Source organism: Rana temporaria, chromosome 1 (genome assembly GCF_905171775.1).
Source record: "Rana temporaria chromosome 1, aRanTem1.1, whole genome shotgun sequence".
NCBI lineage: Eukaryota > Metazoa > Chordata > Amphibia > Anura > Ranidae > Rana > Rana temporaria.
Window position 1 is genome coordinate 168,118,167 of NC_053489.1, and position 21,269 is coordinate 168,139,435.

General features: G+C 40.1%; 1 protein-coding gene across 2 annotated transcripts in view; it reads left to right on the forward strand.

The window, feature by feature from the left end:
• Window positions 1-21,269, forward strand: part of KSR2 (kinase suppressor of ras 2) — a 607,737-nt gene that overhangs the window by 443,874 nt on the left and 142,594 nt on the right. For both annotated transcript variants that reach the window (XM_040345855.1, XM_040345864.1), the window contains exons 13-14: window positions 5,325-5,373; window positions 6,228-6,595. In XM_040345855.1, coding sequence (XP_040201789.1) covers window positions 5,325-5,373; window positions 6,228-6,595 — 417 coding nt within the window. The remainder of the gene's footprint in view (window positions 1-5,324; window positions 5,374-6,227; window positions 6,596-21,269) is intronic.

A 21,269-nucleotide genomic window follows, 5' to 3' on the forward strand; every position in this document is an offset into this window, starting at 1 on the left:
TATGTTGGATGTGCCTCGATTTATTATGATTTGAAGCAACATAAATAGATTTGTAATGGAGACTATGGGTCTTTGGCTCAAACTGGCAATAAAAACCACTGCAGCCTTAGTTCAACAAGGATTACATATGGTGCTTCATGAACATTTTCTAAGCAGGTTTTAGTAATGAGTGAACCTGGCCAGGTTCAGTTTAAGCCGGGTTCACCCAACTCAGCAGGAAGTCCATGAAACCTGAACTTTCTTCAGTTTTTTTTTTAGGTTAAAAAAGGGTGTGGGTAGCTGGACGCTGCCATATGCCAGTGTGAAAAAAGAAAATGTTGAGTGTAGTAGTTAGGAGAGGATCTTTTCATGCAGCTTAAAGCACAACACTGAAAATACACAAATACTTTAAATAAGGTGGATCCCGAGAAATGTTATTGACCACATAATTGTCTTGATCATATGTGGTCAATGACGTCATCTGGGATCCTCACCCCTGGGGTTACACTACCACAGCACTACAAATCTGTTATTTATTTATTTTGGAAGTGCGGCTGGAAGACATTTCCAGGTGACAATTGGCCAGATTCCGGTACATCTGCGGCGGCGTAACGTATCACATTTACGTTACGCCGCCGCAAGATTTACGGGCAAGTGCTTGATTCACAAAGCACTTGCCTGTAAAGTAAATCCCTCCGGCGCAAGCCCGCCTAATTCAAATGATCCGGGTAGGGGGATCATTTAAATTAGGCGCGTTCCCGTGCTGAACGTACTGCGCATGCTCCGTTTTGAAATTTCCCGCCGTGCTTTGCGAGAAATGACGTTGCACCGACGTCATTTTTTGAATGTCGACGTGAGTTACGTCCTTTCCCATTCACGGACGACTTACGCAAAAAAAAAAAATTCAAATTCGACGCGGGAACGACGGCCATACTTTAACATGGCAAGTCTAACTATAGGCCACAAAATAGCAGCTTTAACTATACGCCGGGAAAAGCCGACTAGCGACGACATAAGAGAATGCGACGGCCGCGCGTACCTTTGTGGATCGCCGGAAAAAGCTAATTAGCATACCCGACACGGAAAACTACGCGAATTCCACCCAGCGGGCGCCGAAGTATTGCACCTACAATCCCTGCTCAGCAAGGATCAAAACAGGATGAATACCCACTTCCGTGAGGCTGCATATATGCATACAATTGTCATGAGGGGATTAAGGCTAAAAATGATTTCCTAAGTAAACTTAGAGCATTTACTACATTAGATGACGGCTGAAAATTTTCAGGAATGTACATGTCATCTTTGTATACTTGAATACCTAATGCAAAGAGCCTGTTGGCGTTTAGGCATTTTTTTAACTATGCAAAGCTGGAGAACTTTTTCCATGAGTATCTTCTCAAATGCCTTGCTTTTATACTTGAATACAAATATTTTGCATTTGAAGGGACAACATATGCACCAATATGTGGCACTGCCATGGGAAGCTCGGTGGCCCCCTTATTTGCTAATCTTTTTATGGGTTTCAATATTGAGTATGACATCTATCCATCCACTGCTTTTTCTGATCATGCCAAATGCTGTATATGTTATATTGATGACATCTTCCTCATTTGGGTTGGTAATGAAAGATAATTTTGCATGTTTTTTGATTTTCTAAACAATATCTTTCCTGGGCTATTGTTTAATGCAGAGATTTTATCACAAAGTGTTACTTTTCTTAACATTAAGATCACTAATGCACATGGTACCCTGATGACAGGAATATGTTTTTACATTACCAGAGTGCACACCTTATGCATTTTTTAAATTGCCTATTTATCTCACAAATTAAGGGATGCAAATGTTTGCTCCAAATACACATATAGAAGATGTCAGTTAGAAATAAGATATAAGGGATTTCCAAATTGTGGGTATTCTACTACATTAATTGATCAAGCTCTGGCCAAATTCCTCACTGGCTTTGTTTACGCATGTGTTCAATCGCAAGTCTGAACATATCACTTGGGCAATAATTATTGTTGAGAGGCATAATATAAAATTCTGTAATATCCAAGCTGAAAAGCAGCACTGTGTGATAAATTCCTGTGAAGCAATAACATATACTATACTAAAGGTTTAACAATAAAAAAATGTGAGTAAATCTTCCACAAAATTACGTGAACAACCAGCATATTGTGAAGTCAAGTTCAAGTCAATTTCAGGAGTCTGTAATAGTTAGCCCTTGTAGTTCACCAACTCGTGGTTCCCCAAGGCACAGAATCTAAGCCCCAACCTACTCCTTCACCAGGACCCCTGAGGGAGGGGGTGGACTTGCCGCAAGCTTGAACCAGGTAGTGGGCCCCAGGTACATTCAGCTGAAAGCACGGAGACCACTTAACGTGTCAGAGTACAAGGGAAAGCCAGGAAACAAGCCAAGATCAGGGTGGACAGCAGGCAAGCACAGACAGTGGATAAAGCAGGGGTCAGTACACAGGTAGTCAGACAGTATACACAAAGTAGTAGTAAGCAGCTAAAGCTCCGAGAACTGTTAAGTTTCTCAGGCAACATGGGCTGGACTGAGCACATGTACATATAGGAAGCAAACTGGGAGGCAAGCCAGGAAGTGACTAAGGGAAAGGAAATATAAACCCAGAGAATAGCATGTGATGCCTATAGGTGAGCGCAGAAGCCAACAACACGTGAAAGGAATCGGAGGACTAGGAGAAGCACAGCAGCAAGGAAGTAGGAATACACAGGCAGGGAAACTGCAGGCTAAATCATGACAGTCAATATTTTCTTATTCCAAACAATTATCCTTCCACCGGTGCTCCATTCAGTGTTTATAACCTCCACCGACAAATGGAAAGCCACTCACTAGACCACCTAGCCTGATGTCTTGTCTGGTCCTGCTGCCTTTCTGATGTCAAACAGAGGCCGGACTGTCACAGAAATGTATCTCACTTTGCAGCTTGTATATCACTGAACCTTATATTTTTGAGGGTGGAAGATATACAACAGTGTATATATTTACACGAGAACCTTAACATACTTTGAGCAGGCAGTTCCTCAATGCCCAGTCTTAAGGTCTTGCTCTTACTGGCACATAGATGAAATAGGATCTTACGTGACCTTTTGGTACAGACTGTTCCCAGACAAAAAATGCAAAGGCACCCTATAAAATGTCATAAATAAGAGGGTACTACATATGCCCGTACAGTGATATATGTGGGTGTAACTACTGGTCCATTTAAATGGCACTTTGCCCTAGCAAAAATAGAGAAGGGCAAACAGATCAACCCGAATAAACCAGTAGCAGTACATTTTGTCACAAATAAACATCAGGTCCATAAACTCAGAGGCATGGTGTTTGAACATGTCAAACAATGCATGAGAGGCGGAGGCCAATATTGTACCCTTTCACACTGTGAGGCCTTCTGAATGTATGTTATTGGTGACTCCCCTGTTTATATTTTTAACCACAGTTCTTTCCAGTATGGAAGTCAGTATTGGGCACTTACCCTTAATACCTCTCTTCTCCTTTCCTCCTTTTTTCCCCTCCCCTTCTCATTCCTTGTTTTTTTACCTCTCCCCATCCATCTTTTCAATGTCTATCTTCCCCTCCCTCCCCTTTTTCTCTAACCCTTTTTCTTGTATTTCTATTCTTCTATACTCTTCTTAAGTTCTTCTATTCTTTCCTTCCCTTTACCCCTCCCCCTTATCTTTATTTTTCCTCTAATTGTATATTTCTTTTAATTAATTTTTCCTTTTTTTCTACTGTTATTGTTTTTCTCTTTACTCTACCTCACTCCTGCTTAGTGTTCTTTACCTTACCTTCATCTTATCTTGTTTTTTACCCTTCTCATTCTTGCAACCCGCTCCTTTTCCCTTCCTAATATTTCCCAACTTTATTAATGTTCTTAGTTTTCTCATTTTGTTCAGTTTTCCTGTTCTGTTCCTACTGTTGCGTTTTTTGTCTGTTTACACACTGCACGTTGCTTGGTGTGGGCTATTCAATTTCTCTCTTTTTTCACCATGCCCCAACAGGCTCTTCCTATTTACATTGCAACAGCCTCACTTGTTGTTTTGACAACTGGTGGCCAGTCAATTGGCCACAGCGACACCTCGACTGGTACACCTCGTAGATCAGGCAAATCTAGTGCTCGGGATTGCGTGGTCATGACCCAGAACTCTAAACTAGGATATTCATTTGGCTATGCACCATCTGCTTAGTATACTGGACCCAAGACATTTCTATTGACATACCATATACATATGGGATAAATTGTATAACAGGGACATTATTAGATGGTTTTGGCGGGTTTCATGATGTCATATCATGTAAGAGGTTAGGGGTGGCCTGCCGTACTGGGGGTTACCACTTTAAATGTCACTTTAAATGTTCTTCACACTGTATCATGCTCTTATCACGTTGCCTGACAAAGGGGTTCTTTGTGGCCCTGAAACATTGTACTTTACCACAGTGATGTAATTACTGTATAAATTCTTGGACATTATTTCAATGATTATTGGTGTGCTGGTGACAAATACTTTGGTTTATAGTATTTGTTTCCAGGTGGCATTTGCTGCTGCACCACCCATTTACTCCATACCTTTTCCAGGAACATGTACGATGAGAATTTGTATACATACATAATCCTATTTATAATTGGGGCTTCCAGATTCCTACAATCCCCACCAACCCCCATAAATCCCCATATTCCTTTAAAGCATGTGTGGGGAAGAGGTCTTTGTCCTCCAACTTTAGAACAAGGTGCCCTGCAACAGAGGGGGGGAGGCTTTGACACCCTCTCTGCAAGGTGCCCCCTCCTCCCATCTGTTGAAAGACATGTGGCTTGGTATGGTACAGGTTGCTGTGTGACCTCCCTATTTAACCACCCAGTCTGCTTGCAATAATTTTTCATTGTATTGGACTTAAAGTACCTTTTTCGGGTGTTGATTTATTTACTTTTAACTCTTTCTCGGAATGAGTGATAAAGGACTACATCATATTCTTCTGTAACACCATGTGCAGTTTTAAGACATGGCGAAAGGCTTTGTGAGTTTATCTCCTAGAAGATGAAAAAAAAATGCATTTTCTTAGCTATTCCTTAAGAGCCGGAGCAGAGCAGATGGATTTTGGAATAGCTATAGGCCCTGACATAATGTATGAGCTACTCCTGTGTCTGTTAGCCTGAAGTTTCACTTTAAATGCACGATTTCCCATTTACTGAACAAGAGCTGTTTATGCTTCAGCTTCTACTATGTGACAGTAGGCTATCTAAGTTTCCCTTATTTGAATTTCCCAAATTTTATGAGATCATACAAATATCAGTAATTATAACTGAATTTTTTATTATTTATTCCAGTAATGAAGGAAATCCATTACTTCAAATTGAAGTGGAACCAACATCTGAGGTAAGATAATCAAGCTATTTAATTAAGTGGAGAACAACAAAATGTTCCATTATTTTCCTAATCTCTGACAATTTGTAGCAAAACTCACTATTTAGTAAATATGGGAACATAATTACTTACAGTAGCGCATTTGCATAATTAAAAGTCCTTTAGGTATTACTATCAAAATGAACTAGCTATTATATGTATCCCTGTCAGGTGAAAATACATTTCTAGACTTGTTGTAGATGACAGTATTGACCTGTTGTACATGACTATAATTTTATAAGTTAATATGAGCTCCTAAACCCTAATGGACTAAACACATTAATAAACCTACTGAAACAGACAGCAGGGATTTTTTTAATCTGGAGCAGGCCAGTGTAAAGGGCCCTAAGGCCAGAAAAGTGTTGTTATGCCTCTATTGAATTCCCCCAAGTTTATCTAATAATCATTCACTGTATCTGTTATTGTGGTGGGGAGGTTAGAAGAAGTGACAACGGGAAACAATGGCCAGTATATTGCTGCCAATAGTTATTTAAAAAGATATTTATCTTGCCATATGAAAGGAAACATGCCACTTTATAATACTTGAGCAATCAAGCCCTGAAAGTTTTTGAATATCAATTTTGTTTGCAAGAAATTGCCAACAAAAATCTAATACACCTTCCTATTCAATAACTGATACAGTACCCATAACTGTATCAGTTATTGAATTGTAAGATATTGGCAGAGTTGTGATTTCTGTGCTGCTTGATAACTGCTAAAGAGTACTACATTTTATAAAAATGATAATCCCTCTCTCAACCAAAGTGAAATTATTGCCATAAATTACAAATGTGTTAAGTGTTTTATCCTTACTATGACCAATTTAGAATGAAGAAAGCAATGAGAAAGCAGAAGAGTCTGAAGATGACTTTGAGGAGATGAACCACTTGCTGCTATCAGCCAGGAACTTCCCCCGTAAAGCCAGTCAAACCAGCATATTCCTACAAGAATGGGACATCCCATTTGAACAGCTGGAAATTGGAGAGATGATTGGCAAAGGACGCTTTGGGTTAGTGTACCATGGTCGCTGGCATGGAGAGGTAGCAATTAGACTTATTGACATTGAGCGGGATAATGAGGACCAGCTAAAAGCATTTAAGCGGGAAGTGATGGCTTACCGACAGACACGACATGAGAATGTGGTACTCTTCATGGGAGCCTGCATGAGCCCTCCACACCTAGCAATTATCACCAGGTAATCCTTCTCATTTTGTATTTTGCAAAAAGTCCATCCATAGGCATTTTTTTTTACTTTTTGTTTTCCGTTTTCCATTTCCTACCACTTTTGATGCCTGTATTGTTTTTATTAAAAATATAATATATATATATATATATATATATATATATATATATATATATATATATATATATATATATATATTATTAAAGCTCCAGTGAGGGCTATAGCACTCTTAATGTCATCAAAATCAGGAGGAAGAATGCAAGAGGGTTCCCTGAGTCACTTCCCCTGGTGTGCTCCCAGGAGATGTGGGGAGTGCTATGCTATTATTCATAATACCTGTGGAGGAAAAAGCATGGCCAGTGCTAATTGGCATTAAGAAGAAAGCTTTTCAGTGGTGACAACACTGAAAATTCTTCTTTGTTATCTGTAGGACAGCAAAGTAAAAGTTACAGGCACTGGAAGCATCACAACAAAAAAAATGAAGACTTCCCTCAAATATTTGATGCTTGATTTTCATTCATTGAGATGAATCTGTGGTAATGTTTTGTGAAAAAAAATTCTATGTTAAAGTAGAAATACAGTCAAGGCTTGTTTGGTTGTACTTCTCCTGTGGATCACAGGAGTGCAGTTCGTTTTACACTCCTGTGACCTACTTTTAGCAGACAGTAGGCTTAAGCCTGCTGTCAGCTGATGTCACAGAGCCACAATGAAGTCAGGATCCAACCACATGTCTGGACCGACACCAGGTTTTGCCACTGAGAGCCTGAGCTGGCCACTTCTGCCCCCTCTCCAGCCCCGCGTTCCAGTGAGCGAGGGGGGAGCAGAGCAGAGAGTGGTGACTGATAGTCACCAGCTCTCTGCTCAGGGAGCCCTGAGAACTGAGTGATTGGCAGTGTTTGATTGTTCTCTCTCAGTCTTATGCCGTGTACACACGATCATTTTTCGTCATGAAAAAAACCGACGTTTTTCGGCATGTAGAAAAAAACGACGTTTTTCCAACTTCATCATTAAAACGACATTGCCCACACACCATCGTTTTTTAAAAATGCTCTAGCAAAGCGTGGTGACGTACAACACGAAAACAAATTTGGTAGTTTTTCAGAAGCCGAAAAATGATGTGAAGCCCACACACGATTTTTTCATGCCGAAAAAATGATCGTGTGTACAAGGCATTAGAGCCGCCTAGGTAAGTATGATTGTGAATTTTTTTCTAATACCTCTCTTTTAACCCCCTTAGCGGTATCCCCGAGCGTGACTCGGGGTTGTTTTTCTATGCTAAGATCGGTATCCCCAAGTCACGCTCGGGGTAGATGTGCAGAGCGTGCGACGTTCCCTGCGACGTTACGAGGCCCGGGGGCGGAGAACGGCGCCAAATTAAAAAAAGTAAACAAACACATTACATACAGTATACTGTAATCTTATAGATTACAGTACTGTATGCAAAAAATACACACACCCCTTGTCCCTAGTGGTCTGCCCAGTGCCCTACATGTTCTTTTATATAATAAAAACTGTTCTTTCTGACTGCAAACTGTAGATTGTCCATAGCAACCAAAAGTGTCCCTTTATGTCAAAAATGGTTTTAGAGCAGCTAGAAAACAGCGATAATAAATTATAATCACTTGCAGAATTGTGCGATAGCGATTTGTGGGGAAATTTGTCATAAAAAAATAAAAGTAATGACAGCAACAATTCTGCAACTGAGCAAATTTCAGTGATTTTGAGTTGATTACATTATTGAATAATTTTTATTATAATTATATTAATATTTGTTATAATTATTTATAATTATTTATTATATTATAATTTATAATTTTGTTTTAAAAAAAAATCATACCCGGGATGCCTACTAGACTCTTGTTTGGTCAGATTTAAATGAGTTATTCCTAAGAATTGCAGGCCTACAGTATAAAACGCCAAATTTCCTTGCAAAATAATTGTACCGCTTTTGGTACGTAATTCCAGACAGAATCATACCGCCAGGGAGGTTAAAGGAATATTACATTCTAACAAGAAGAAAAACATATGGCTACAACATGGGACAGAAACGGATTCAGAGTAATAAAACCAGAAGGTGTTAAATTGTGTTTTGTTATATTCTTACATTGATAAACAGGTCTTTGAATTGTTGCATATACATACATATTTAATACTTCCATATTCATTATAGCTAATAAACTAAAGAGCATCTATCATTCATAATTTTTTTTTTACAGTACTGTCCCCTATGGGACAAAGTACATGTAATACGTAGTCCTTTCTTCTAAGCGCTTTCTAACCCTAGTTACTGTATGAGCTCCGACCCTTTATACACACGATCGGAATTTCCGTCGGGATAAACTCAGACAGATTTTTCTGACGCAATTCCGTTCAAGCTGTCTTGCATACACACTGTCACACCAAATTCCGACCGTCCAAAACGCGGTGACGTACAACACTACGATGAGCCGAAAATTAGGTTCAATGCTTCTGAGCATGCGTCGAATTGATTCTGAGCATGCATGTTTTTTTCTCCGTCGGAGTTCCATACAGAAGAATGGAATTTCCGATAGAAATAGTTTTCATCGGAAAAAAAGAGAACATGTTCTCTTTCTAAGTCCGACGGAATTTCCGATGGAAAAACTCAGATGGGACACACACACGGTGGGAATATCCGATGAAAAAATTTCGTCAGACTTTTTCCATCGGAAATTCCGATCATGTGTACAAGGCATTACTTGTACCGATGGCCGATCAGAAAACAGCTATGAAGGAAACAGTTGTATCATAGATGCAGCGTGTCCTGGCTGTAAACACTTCCCCAAAATAAATAATGGAAAGAGCAATGCAAAGACTTGCACATCCCACCACCCTCTGCATTCTTCTTGCTGTTGCTTGCCTTGGGAAAGTGGTCACAGCATAGACACGCTTCAGCTATGAATCAGCTGTCTTTCCTCATAGCTTTTGTCAGATCAGCAGTGGCAGGAAAGGAGGGGGCAGGTCGGACCTCATAACGGGTTAGGAAGCACTTAGAAATGTGAGACAACATATGTACTTTGTACCATAGGGGACAGAACTGTAAAATAAAAATTCTTATGATAGATTACTGAAAGAGTTGAGAATCCTCATGCAAAGAAGGCTGATTTACTATTGAGAATGTTCACACAATAAAATGTGTGATTCTCTTCAATTATCCAGTCATATTCAGATGAGATAAGTAAACAGTGATTTTCATTTCACATAATTAGATAATTCAAATGAATCGTTAATTGTGTGCACATTCTCAAAATCAGCTTCAGTAAATTGTGTAAATATTTGGCTCAATTATCCAAATTCCTGTTCACATTTCACTTATATTTGATTGGATAATTGTAAATATTTACACATTTTATTGTGTGAAGGTCCCAACTTCTTTGGTAAAATTAAATCTTTCAAAAATTAACATGTAGAAGGTCAGTTAAGTTTCCGAAAATAACAGAATATCATTCTTCAGTTATGTACTATAAGTAATTAGTTAAGATATATTATGTATTTTTATAAATTCGCTATTCACACCAGACCAGTATACCTCTTGTTTTAAAATTCATCAATTGGTTCCAGGTTACATTCTAACAATGCATTTGTTAATTTGTTTCCAGCATTTCAAGAAATCATTTTGGTGATAGGTGGATTTAAAAACCAGCATTTGTATTACTACAATAATAATAGTAATAACAACATTAATGTTCCAATGTATACAGTAAATAGATTAGACAAATATTCATGAGATAGAGGAGCATCTCCAATATAAAATGTTTAAGTTTGGGTTACATTTGTAAATCTATGTAGTAATGTTATACAGTAATTATCATGTTCTTACAAGTTTTATTTTTCGCCAATTTAGTGGTAGCATGGAAACATTTTAAGGCTGTATACAACATCAATTTCCTTTATCCTGCATTATCCAATAATCAAGCCACGAACACTCAAAGCTAGTGCAAATCCACTTTCATTTGCCCATCCTTATTATAACATTAAAGTAGTTCAGACCTGAAAAGTGGACAAAGCACATCCCTTTATAGTGTGTACTAGCCTGAATTCAACGCACCACGTGTGGTTCTTTTCTGATCTATCCTTTCTGCTCTTTGCATTAGACACTGATAGAACTCTGAGCCAACACCTCAGTCTCTAAGGAGACGATCCACCCCTTCAACACACAGCACTCAACTCTATGTTTTTTTCTATGAGCCAGTCAGAAAGGGGGGGGGGGTCTCTCTCTTCCCTTCAATCAGCTATCAGATTTCAAGGATTTCTTTGTTCTAGCTCTGCAGTGTGCATGACAACAGATCCCTGCCACCCACTTTCTGCTGCTGATAGATGCTGTGTAAAAGGTGTGTTTTGGAAGACTGTGGACAGTAGATGTTTGTAGACAAACAGGTACAACTTATGTAGGGGGATTTGTTTAATCACTGTGTATCACCTGATGTGCATTACATCAATGGGTATATGTAATTGTTTACAATCACTTTAATGCTGTCTTAAATTAGGTACTTATAACCAAATGTGCCACAGATTAATAGTGTAGCATTACAGAGAAAGAGTCGCCCTTGGGACTTGAGGTGGTCACAGTTTGCCACTGAGTAACAAAGGTAGTAACAGTATAAATGTTTATTAAAACTGATGTACATACTTGAATAATATAGCATAATAGCTCAGCCAACGGATTTGCACATAATAAAGAGAATAATTAAAATTGATACAAACATTATACAATGCAGTGTATACAAATGCACGGATCAAAAAACCCGACGCACGTTTCGCGAGATCATTGCTCGCTCATCAGGGGTGGATGCGGATGGGATGTATCTAAATAGATAAAAAGATGTGTCACAGTGGTAAATGTAAGAACAATGGCAGAATTATTTTAGTTTTTATAGTGTAGCATTAAATAAGCTACAATGCACACAATCGCATATCTATTAAATTGTATTAAAAATACAAGGAATCAAATTTCATATATAAAAACCGAATACTTTTTTTTTTTTAAAGTTTGCTAAATTCTTGTAAATTTTTTTAAAATTTAGTGCTGAACTCTGGGTAGATATAAAAGAAGCGCATCACTCAGTTCTGTAAAAAATAAATATTTAATTAAATGCAAGCAGTGTAATGCCACGTACACACGATCGGTCTGTCTGATCAAAACGGTCTGATGGACCGTTTTCATCAGGCCAAACCGATCGTGTGTGGGCCCCATCGGTTATTTATCCATCGGTTAAAAAAAATGGAACTCGCTTTAAAATTATCTGATGGATACCTAACAGATAGATAAAAAACAATCGTCTGTGGGTACGTCCATCGGTTAAAAATCCATGCATGCTCAGAATCAAGTCGATACATGCTTGGAAGCATTGAACTTCATTTTTTTCAGCACGTCGTTGTGTTTTACGTCACCGCGTTCTGACACGATCAGTTTTTTAACCGATGGTGTGTAGCCACGACTGACCATCAGTCAGCTTCATCGGATAACTGATTGACCGATCGTGTGTACAGGGCATTAGTACTTTTATATGGCTTGGTGTTAGCCTCATACAGTCTCTGTACAGTAGAGCTCAGACTGACAGAGGCAGAAAGAGCACAAAGAGCCAGTTAGTTGTACTGCAGTGCTCATGTACAATCAAGGAACATGCTGATAGGAAAGGAGAACAGAGATGAGCTAATACGTCTGATGCTTCACCTTCAGTCACAGGCTAGGGGAGGGACCTATTAGTGTTAGATAACCGCGACAGAGGACAATTAGGTTTCCTGTCTTACCAGCCAGATCTGTGCTGTGAGCCAGCCTAGGTGGACAGAAATACAAATACTTTGGCAGGGAAAAAAGCAGCTCCCATATATGTATTTAATCTGAGTTGTTAGCTGTTTGGCTGGAGTTCAGCTAATAACAAAATTAAAAAATTAAAATATTTTCCTGGCAGCTACATCAGATTATTTATTTATTTTTAATCAGAAAAAGGTTCTGTTGTGTCACATGGTCAAATGTACAAAAAGAATAGTACAAAATATCATCAGCGTATACATTAGAAACAGTATAGTATACAGGAAATGATGCAAGGTGCATAAAACTAAGACATGTCAATTCAATTCACAGCTGTAAATACTTATGACGGGGCTGTCCCATCCTGGGCCTTGTCACCATACACTCTAATGATAAGCGAACAACAGATTAGCGGACACAATCGTAGTCAAATAACCAAGGGCGCTGTAAATGAACTAACTACCTTCCAACGGGAAGGTAAACTAACTGGAAGTTCTTATCATAACGAAGACCCAAGAGATTACGCCTATTATCTTCGTTAGCTGACCAGTAAGAGAAGGGAAACTAAAATTGATTGTTAGTTTTGTGATCAAACCCAAAGCCTATAAGTTGTTGTGGTATGCTGAAAGTAATTAGCAGTTGTTTCTAGGAGCTGAGGAATTACATTTGAAGAAGTCGGCTGAGGACTAGTTGGGAGGGATATTAGATTATTAAACCATTAAACTAATAACATTGGCTAACAATTGAATATTTTTAAAGGATAGAGTAGATACATTTTTTATTGCAAGTTTTACTTTCATAGTAAGTAGACATACTTTACTGTACAAATAGTAATTGTACACATACTGTCAAAACATACTCACAATGCTTGTACTCTCCTTATATTCAAAGGTCATACACTATTCCATTAAATTGTATCTAAACCCTTGGCATAAAAAATAGGCCCGTGCTTTCCCTAATGCTACACCTTTTTTTAACTCTTAATTTTGTTTGTGATTGAGTCTCAGTAAATGCTTTAAAGCGGGGGTTCACCCTTAGAGGGCACTTTTTCCCCTTAGATTCCTGCTCGTTTTCTCTAGGGGAATCGGCTATTTGTTTTAAAATATGTGCAGTACTTACCCGTTTACGAGATGCATCCTCTCCGTCGCTTCCGGGTATGGGCTGCGGGAATGGGCGTTCCTTCTTGATTGACAGTCTTCCGAGAGGCTTCCGACGGTCGCATCCATCGCGTCACGATTTTCCGAAAGAAGCCGAACGTCGGTGCGCAGGCGCAGTATAGAGCCGCACCGACGTTCGGCTTCTTTCGGCTACGAGTGACGCGATGGATGCGACCGTCGGAAGCCTCTCGGAAGACTGTCAATCAAGAAGGAACGCCCGCTCCCGAAGACCCATACCCGGAAGCGACGGAAGAAGATGCAGCTCGAAAACGGGTAAGTACTGCTCATATTTTAATACAAATAGCCGATTCCCCTAGACCGAACGAGCAGGAATCTAAGGGGAGAAAAAATAATTTAATAAATGGGTGAACTCCCGCTTTAAATTGGGTGTAAACCCTCACATATAGTCTCAGATGATACACAGAGATGAAACAAGTCATCCTTTATAGGTTTTTCCTTCACCCCTTCAAAAGGGCAGAAAAATGTTAATCTGTTTCATCTGTCAGGAGCAGAGAGGAGGTGGCGGAGAGGTTGCATTTACAGTGTGTGAGTGCTGATTGGAGGAAAGGCAGACACCCACCTCCACAGAGTAGAACGGGCGTTAGCAAACTGAATATTGCAATCTACGAGTAGATCGCGGACAGGTGACTAGTAGATCTCGGTCAGGGCTGGCTGACCCTCCATTCCAAAGCATCAAACAGAGTGCAATGCAGAGGGACTACTTGTAAAGTTTGAGCTGTAGAAGGGAGCTGCTCTGTAGTGCTGGCTCCTGTCCCACATGGAGTGATACTAATTGCACGCCATCTCTTATCCCTGCTAGTGGTCTACAGCAACAGGAAATAAGAGATCTTCAGGTCAGTGTGAAGCAATACACTGGGCATTATATTATAGGGCTGCTTTCCTACTGATGTCCTGCGCTTTACCCACCCGTGGGGGGCAGTGCAGTGTACCTGCAGCTTTTCTGCGGGTTTGCTGTGCTTAGCCATAGACTTCTATTATATCCTGCTGTTTTATCACACCCATCTTTACGTGTAAACGAGCCCTAAGGTGCCGCTGTTGAATGCAACTAAGGGCTCATTCAAATACTGCTCCTCTGAAAAGCAATCCAAGTGTGTGTTGATGGGTGATGAGGAGGCGATATGCTGCCTTCTCACCACCTGATTTAAACGCAAGATTGCTGTGTAATGCACATGTTTGCGACACGGTTGAACTGCAATTAGAGGTTTGAAATCAGGTGTGAGGAGGCGACACTGTGCCCAGTGATCTTTGACTTCTCCCGTGTTGTTCAGGTAGATCTCCACCTCTTTATTACCCCTGCAGTAGAAGAACTGTGTTGTGAATAGACAAGCTCTGTGCTTATCTCCCTCCCCGAGACACATTTTATCTCATGTGTTGGGAAAACTTCTCAGAAGTGACTCATGCTGATAACAGAGGAAAGAAGCATCAGGGAGAAATGACACATAGAGCTTTGGCGAGAGATAAGTAAACACTACAGATATACTGTATGTGTTTTGCTCAGATTTCATGACTGAGGTTTACAACCATTCTAATAGATTTTCTTGCTTTCCTAATAGGGTAACATTGCTGCCTTTGCATTTATTTTTATTGAGTGGTAGGATTCTCACCCCTCTCTGAGTGTTCTAAACAAAAAACACTAATGGATCTCCTGATACACAGCATAACAATACTGCAAGCATTATTTTGCTTCATTAGTTGCGCATGTCATTTGATAGCCTCAATGGTGCCCACCACAGTGTAACTAGAGCTTTCAATGGATTATGCCCTCTTTTAAAGGAAGTACTGCAACACTTTAGATAAAATGGAAGTAAAATAATAAACATTACTGAGGGTAAAACATTTTATAGCTAATACTAGATTTCAAAGTTACCAATTGAGGGTAAAACCCTTTATAACTAATACTAGATTATTTTATTGCTGTAAGTGAGAGTTTTGTTTTTACAAACTTTGTATTTTTAAGATGGGCAGATAAAATATTTCTATTTTTTGGAGTGCTTGATTTGGACTTTCTTTGTTACCTATAATCTACATAAAATAAGTGAAGGGTCTTTTCTTGGCAATCATAAAAAAAATGGGTTTCCAAAAAGAGAGCTTTAGATTGGGCTTATTGAGTATTGCCACACGAACAAACGCTGTACAGATACAGTACTTTTAATGAGAGCAAATCCACAAATAGGCAAATTTGTCAGGGTAGAAGGTGAGTAAATAGACTCAAAACCCAGATATACTGTATAGTCAGGGCTAGTTAGATCAGCAATCACAATGCATGGTATGGGATAGAGAAATGTATACAAGGAGCAACAGGAAACTATGCTGTCCTACTGAAAAAAAAGCCTAAATGTACCACCTGGTGACACCTCAAGCATACTGAAGCATGTCTAAACTGCAGGGGCCTATTTAACTATTAAGCAGTGCACATACAAAGTTCACACCAAACAGCAGTATGCTCAAGCCAGGGGAGTGAAAGCTGTTTTGGAAGTCGATCACGTAGGTGAAGGAAAACAGAAGTTATGGGCAATCTGCAGTTGCTGTATATGGCCCTTTGATCATATACCAGTTTATGGCATAATATCAATCTGCCAATATATTTTTTTAGCAAAATGTTTTTAAAAGACAGCAGAGCAGCATAAAGGTTCCACAAGGGCTAGTAGGTCATTAGGCAACTTACAATAAGTGAAAATTAATCTGTTGTGTCATAAATATCAATAAACTATTTGTACAATTCACCTAAAGGATTTATGTCTGACAGCATTTCTCCTATTTGCTGATGAGTTGGCAAAATGTCCCTGTTGCTCTGTGATTGCTGAACATGTGTTGAGCTGGGAAATGCCTCTGAAGCGATCCCTTTGGGCAATGCCTGAGAAAGTGAGGTCTGATCAAAGATGAACATCAAGAGCCTTTCTCGTTATGCTGAACACAGCAGGGACATTCCCATGGCACTTGTTTTTGGACACAGTATCTGTAGAGAACAGCCAGACTGACAGCTGCCCAAAGCAATGTCAGGTCTTTTATGTTACATATGACCACTGTCTAAGAATTATACATCACAAATATTATATATTTATTATATATACCCTGTGGTGTGGTCTTTTTTTTTGTATCCCATAATTAAGTGTATGACGATGGAACCACCCATAGGAGTCTGCCTTTATATTTCTGACATTCAGAAATAAATATACCATAAATGATGACATATTTTGAAATAGGAAATATCAATTTTAATTGATGGAAAGTTTGAAAGTGCTCAGTTAGGGGGGGGGGGGAGAAACCACCCACTGCTGAACACCAGTGATCGCAAAAAAAAATGTTCTTCTTTTTCACTGCAAGTGAAAACTTTCTATTTTAAATTGTCCGTATATATGTAGGTGTTGAAAGATTGTAATGACTGTAACATCATCTCTGTTTTTTACATTTATTTAAGAAATATGTGCATGTATATTTGTGTTGCAAAGCAAAATAGCATATTTATTTTTGCTGGTTATCCCTTACTGACTTACTGAATGTACTGTAATTAACCAATTATTTCCAAATAATTATGGTTCTAACAAGGCTAGAACAGAAAGTGATGAAAGTGTAATGTACTGAATAGTACTACACCCGTGTACTGCTAATTTCACCCTTTCAAAAATATCTTCTAAGGCCCCGTACACACGAGGGGATCTCCGCTGGAAACGGTCCGCCGGACTGTTTCCAGCGGAGATTCCTCCTCCGGATTTGGATCCGATGGCTTGTACTCACCATCGGATCAAAATCCGCGCGGAAATTCATCCGCGGTGACGTGTCGCGCCGTCGCCGCGATGATGACGCGGCGACGTGCGCGACGCTGGAAGGTAAGTACTTCCACGCATGCATCGAATCATTACGACGCATGCGAGGGAGGGGAGCGGATGGATTGATCCGGTGAGTCTGTACAGACCACCGGATCAATCCGCTGGACCCGATTCAAGCGGATAAATTTCTTAGCATGCTAAGAAATTTATATCCGCTTGAAATCGATCGGGCCGAGAAATGTCCGCGGATAAATATCCGCTAGGCCGTACAGACGACCGGATTTATCCGCTGGAACTGATCCACGGATCAATTCCAGCGGATAGATCCGGTGGTGTGTACGAGGCCTAAGATGCATGTTCTAGTGGTTGTTTTTTCCCTTTTCTCCTTACTAAATCAATACTTGGAATTAGATATAGCCATCTTATGCCGCATACACACAATCAGAAATTCCGACAAGAAAACCGTGGATTTTTTTCTGACTGAATTTTGGCTCAAACTTATGTTGCATACACACGGTCACACAAGTGTTCTCTGAAATTCCGACCGTCAAGAATGCGGTGACGTACAACATTACAACGAGCTGAGAAAATTTAAGTTCAATGATTCCGAGAATGCGTCAAATTGATTCCGAGCATGCATGTTTTTTTGTGCGTCAGCATTGCATACAGACGATCGTAGTCTCCGAAATTCCGGCAGAAAATGTCCGATGTAGCCTACATACGGTTGGAATTTCCGACCAAAACTTTTCATTAGAATGCCTCTTCCTGTGCCAAGCATTGAAGCCAGGATTTTAAATCCCACCTTCCCTTGCAGCACTTCCGATTTACTGTAGGCACTTCCGATTTACTGTAGGCACTTCCGATTTACTGTAGGCACTTCCTCAATGATGAAAGGGGGTATCGTTGAGTGACAGCTGGTGTGTCCACAAATAGTTGTAGCCTGGAGGATGCAGTAGAGAGGAAAGTGAGAACATTGCAGTCATTTTTTAAACCTTTTTTCAGAATTTTTGCCCTCAGGAGAAAATTTGGTAACAATACCAATACTGGCAGGATCACAAGGTATTTTGCCAAATAAATAAAGAGGGCAATGTTTTTAATGCTGCAAAAAGATCTCATTCTGGTAACAAACATGACCACCCATGAGGTATGTTTTAAATTTGGTGTTTGAAATGGAAAACGCTTTTTTTGCCTAAATTCAAGTACATTTTTTTGTTGTTATATTATGCATAAATTACATTTAAAGATCTTGTGTTTGGATTTGCTTGAATTTGTGGCAAGAATAAGTGAGGCCTCGTACACACGACTGAGTTTCTCGGCAAAAACCAGCAAGAAACTTGCTGGGAGATATTTTTTTGCCGAGGAAACCGGTCGTGTGTACATTTTCGTAAAGGAAACTGTCGAGAACCTCGTCGAGCCAAAAAGAGAGCAAGTTCTCTATTTCCTCGACGGGAGTCTGATTTGGCTTGTCGAAATCCTCGACGGGCTGGTTTTCAACGAGAAACTCGGACGTCTGTATGCTAAGAAACCCGCGCTTGCTCAGATTAAAGTATGAGACGGGAGTAAAAGTAGCATTTGTAATGGAGATAACACATTTTTAAAGCTCTAACAGACCGAAAAGTGCAAATCATCTCTTACCAAACTTTTACTTAACACGCAAACACGTGAAATTAGCAAAAGCAGACCCAAGAGTTTATCCAGTGGAATCGAACTTCCCCTGCCGTTGTATGTGTTGTATGTCACCGCGTTTGAGAACGAGGAGATTTTGGCTTGACTGTGTGTACGCAAAGCAAGCTTGTCGAGTTCCTCGACAGCCTAACAAGGAACTCGACGAGGAAAACTATGTGTTTCGCCCGTCGAGTTCCTCGGTCATGTGTATGAGGCCTGACATTTTGTTCCCTTTGGTACTGGACTGGGACAAAAATGTGGCCCTGGACTTCATCCAGACCGGCCCAGGGCACAACACATCAGGGTACAGTGCACATCAGGGCATGGGGCACATCAGGGCACAACACGTACAGGGCACATCACATCAGGGCCCATCACAGCACATCAGGGCACACCACATTGAGGCACACCACATTTAGGCACTCCACATTGAGGCACAGCACATCGGGGCATAGGGCACATTAGGACACAGGGCACATCAGGGCAAAGGGCACATAGCACATCAGGGCACATGGCACATCAGGGCACAGGGCACATCAGGACACAGGGCACATCAGGACATGGGGCACGTAGCACATCAGGGCACATAGCACATTAGGGCACAGGGCACATTATGGTGCACATTGTTTACCATCCAGTATGCAGAGTAGCACAGGAAGCGTGTAATATGTTCTCTCTCCTGTCACAGAACTCACTCGGCTCCCCGGCGGCCCCTCCTCTCTTCTCGTCCATCCCAGATCATGTCACAAGCAAATGGAGATGGACGAAAAGAGAGGAGGGGCCGCCGGGGAGCAGCATGAGTGCCGTGACAGGAGGGAGAACATATTACACACGCTTCCTGCGCTACTCTGCATGCTCGCTAAATCTCGATCTACCCGTCAGGTGCTAGCTGTCGGCGATTGACGGGTAGATCACCGCGGACCTCTGTCCGGCCCACTGAGCCTTTGGCCCACTGGGAATTTCCCGTAGTCCCGATGGCCAGTCCATCCCTGGTACCGTTGATAAAACATTTTTGCAATCTTTGTCCAGCCAAAAATCTTATTGTCCTTTCTTTTCCATTTTTGTACGCATACATATTATTTGTGGATACTGACTGGTGCTATCTAATGCTTGGATAAAGGGTGCATTTTAAGGTTTACATAGTCAGAGGTTTGTCTTCCGTTTTTATGGCATTGTTGTCAAGTTGGCATTGTATAGTGTTTTTTATATCTAAATAGGATAAGCAAGTGCACTATTCTGAGGTTCCCACCTGGTTCTTTTGGTACACCAATTAAATTATTTATGTCAATTTGGATAAATTCTGTTACGTCGCTCTGGGCATCATTACTGCTTCATGATGTTGTTTTTAAGTCGTAGCATTTTTCAAAACCAGGATTGGGGGGACTCGGTGATGGAAAGCAGATAAACAGTTAACACAACACCATGGGTCTATTACCACTTGTCACTGCCTCTCCTCATTGAGATTAATGAAAACCATCCAGCACTCATTAGGTGCAAAACTATTAGGAATGGTAGCAGAATTTATTCATTAAATGGTCGCCTCCTCTTTTTTTGGAATACATAGATTTGCTTATAAAATTGCATATGTGATACTATCTGTGCATGCAATTTAAACTTCTCCACTATGCCTATCAAATATAAATTAACTACAGCTGTCAAACACCATAAATTGCAATTCTTAGCCTATAGTGAATCATTGTACAAATGTTAAATAGAAGGCAAGTGGTGACTTTAGTACTTTTAAAATTTACTTTATCTAAAATTGCTAGACAATACTGTCTGATGCCCACATATTCCTACCACATACAGACAAAGGCAATGCACATTTTTCTGCTGGTAAATTAATTATATTTTTCATCAATGTTAAAACAAAATAATACAATATGAATTTTGGCTGCAATAGAGTAAACACACAGAAATGCACAAAAACAAGCATCAATGAAGTAATAGTGCCATGTATGAAAATCTGTAAAAATCAATAACAGTTAACATGGAACTATAGCCGATGGTGAATAATGAAATTCCTTGTTCTGCTTCCCCAGAGCAAAAGAGATGAAACCTGACAGGTCACTATGGCAACAGTTGGGATTTTTTTTTAGTAAATACCCCATACTAAAGCTGGTCATATACTGATCAAAATATAGCCAGTTCAGCAAAGAATGGGCACATTTTAATTAGTGTGTGGTAGTCCCTTCCGAAATAAGTTTATTGTTTAATAAACTTGTGTTGAAGGGACGTGTTGGGAAATTTTTCTTGATCAGCAACTGCAGACGCTTAATAGTGTATTCTGACAGCTGCACCCACCC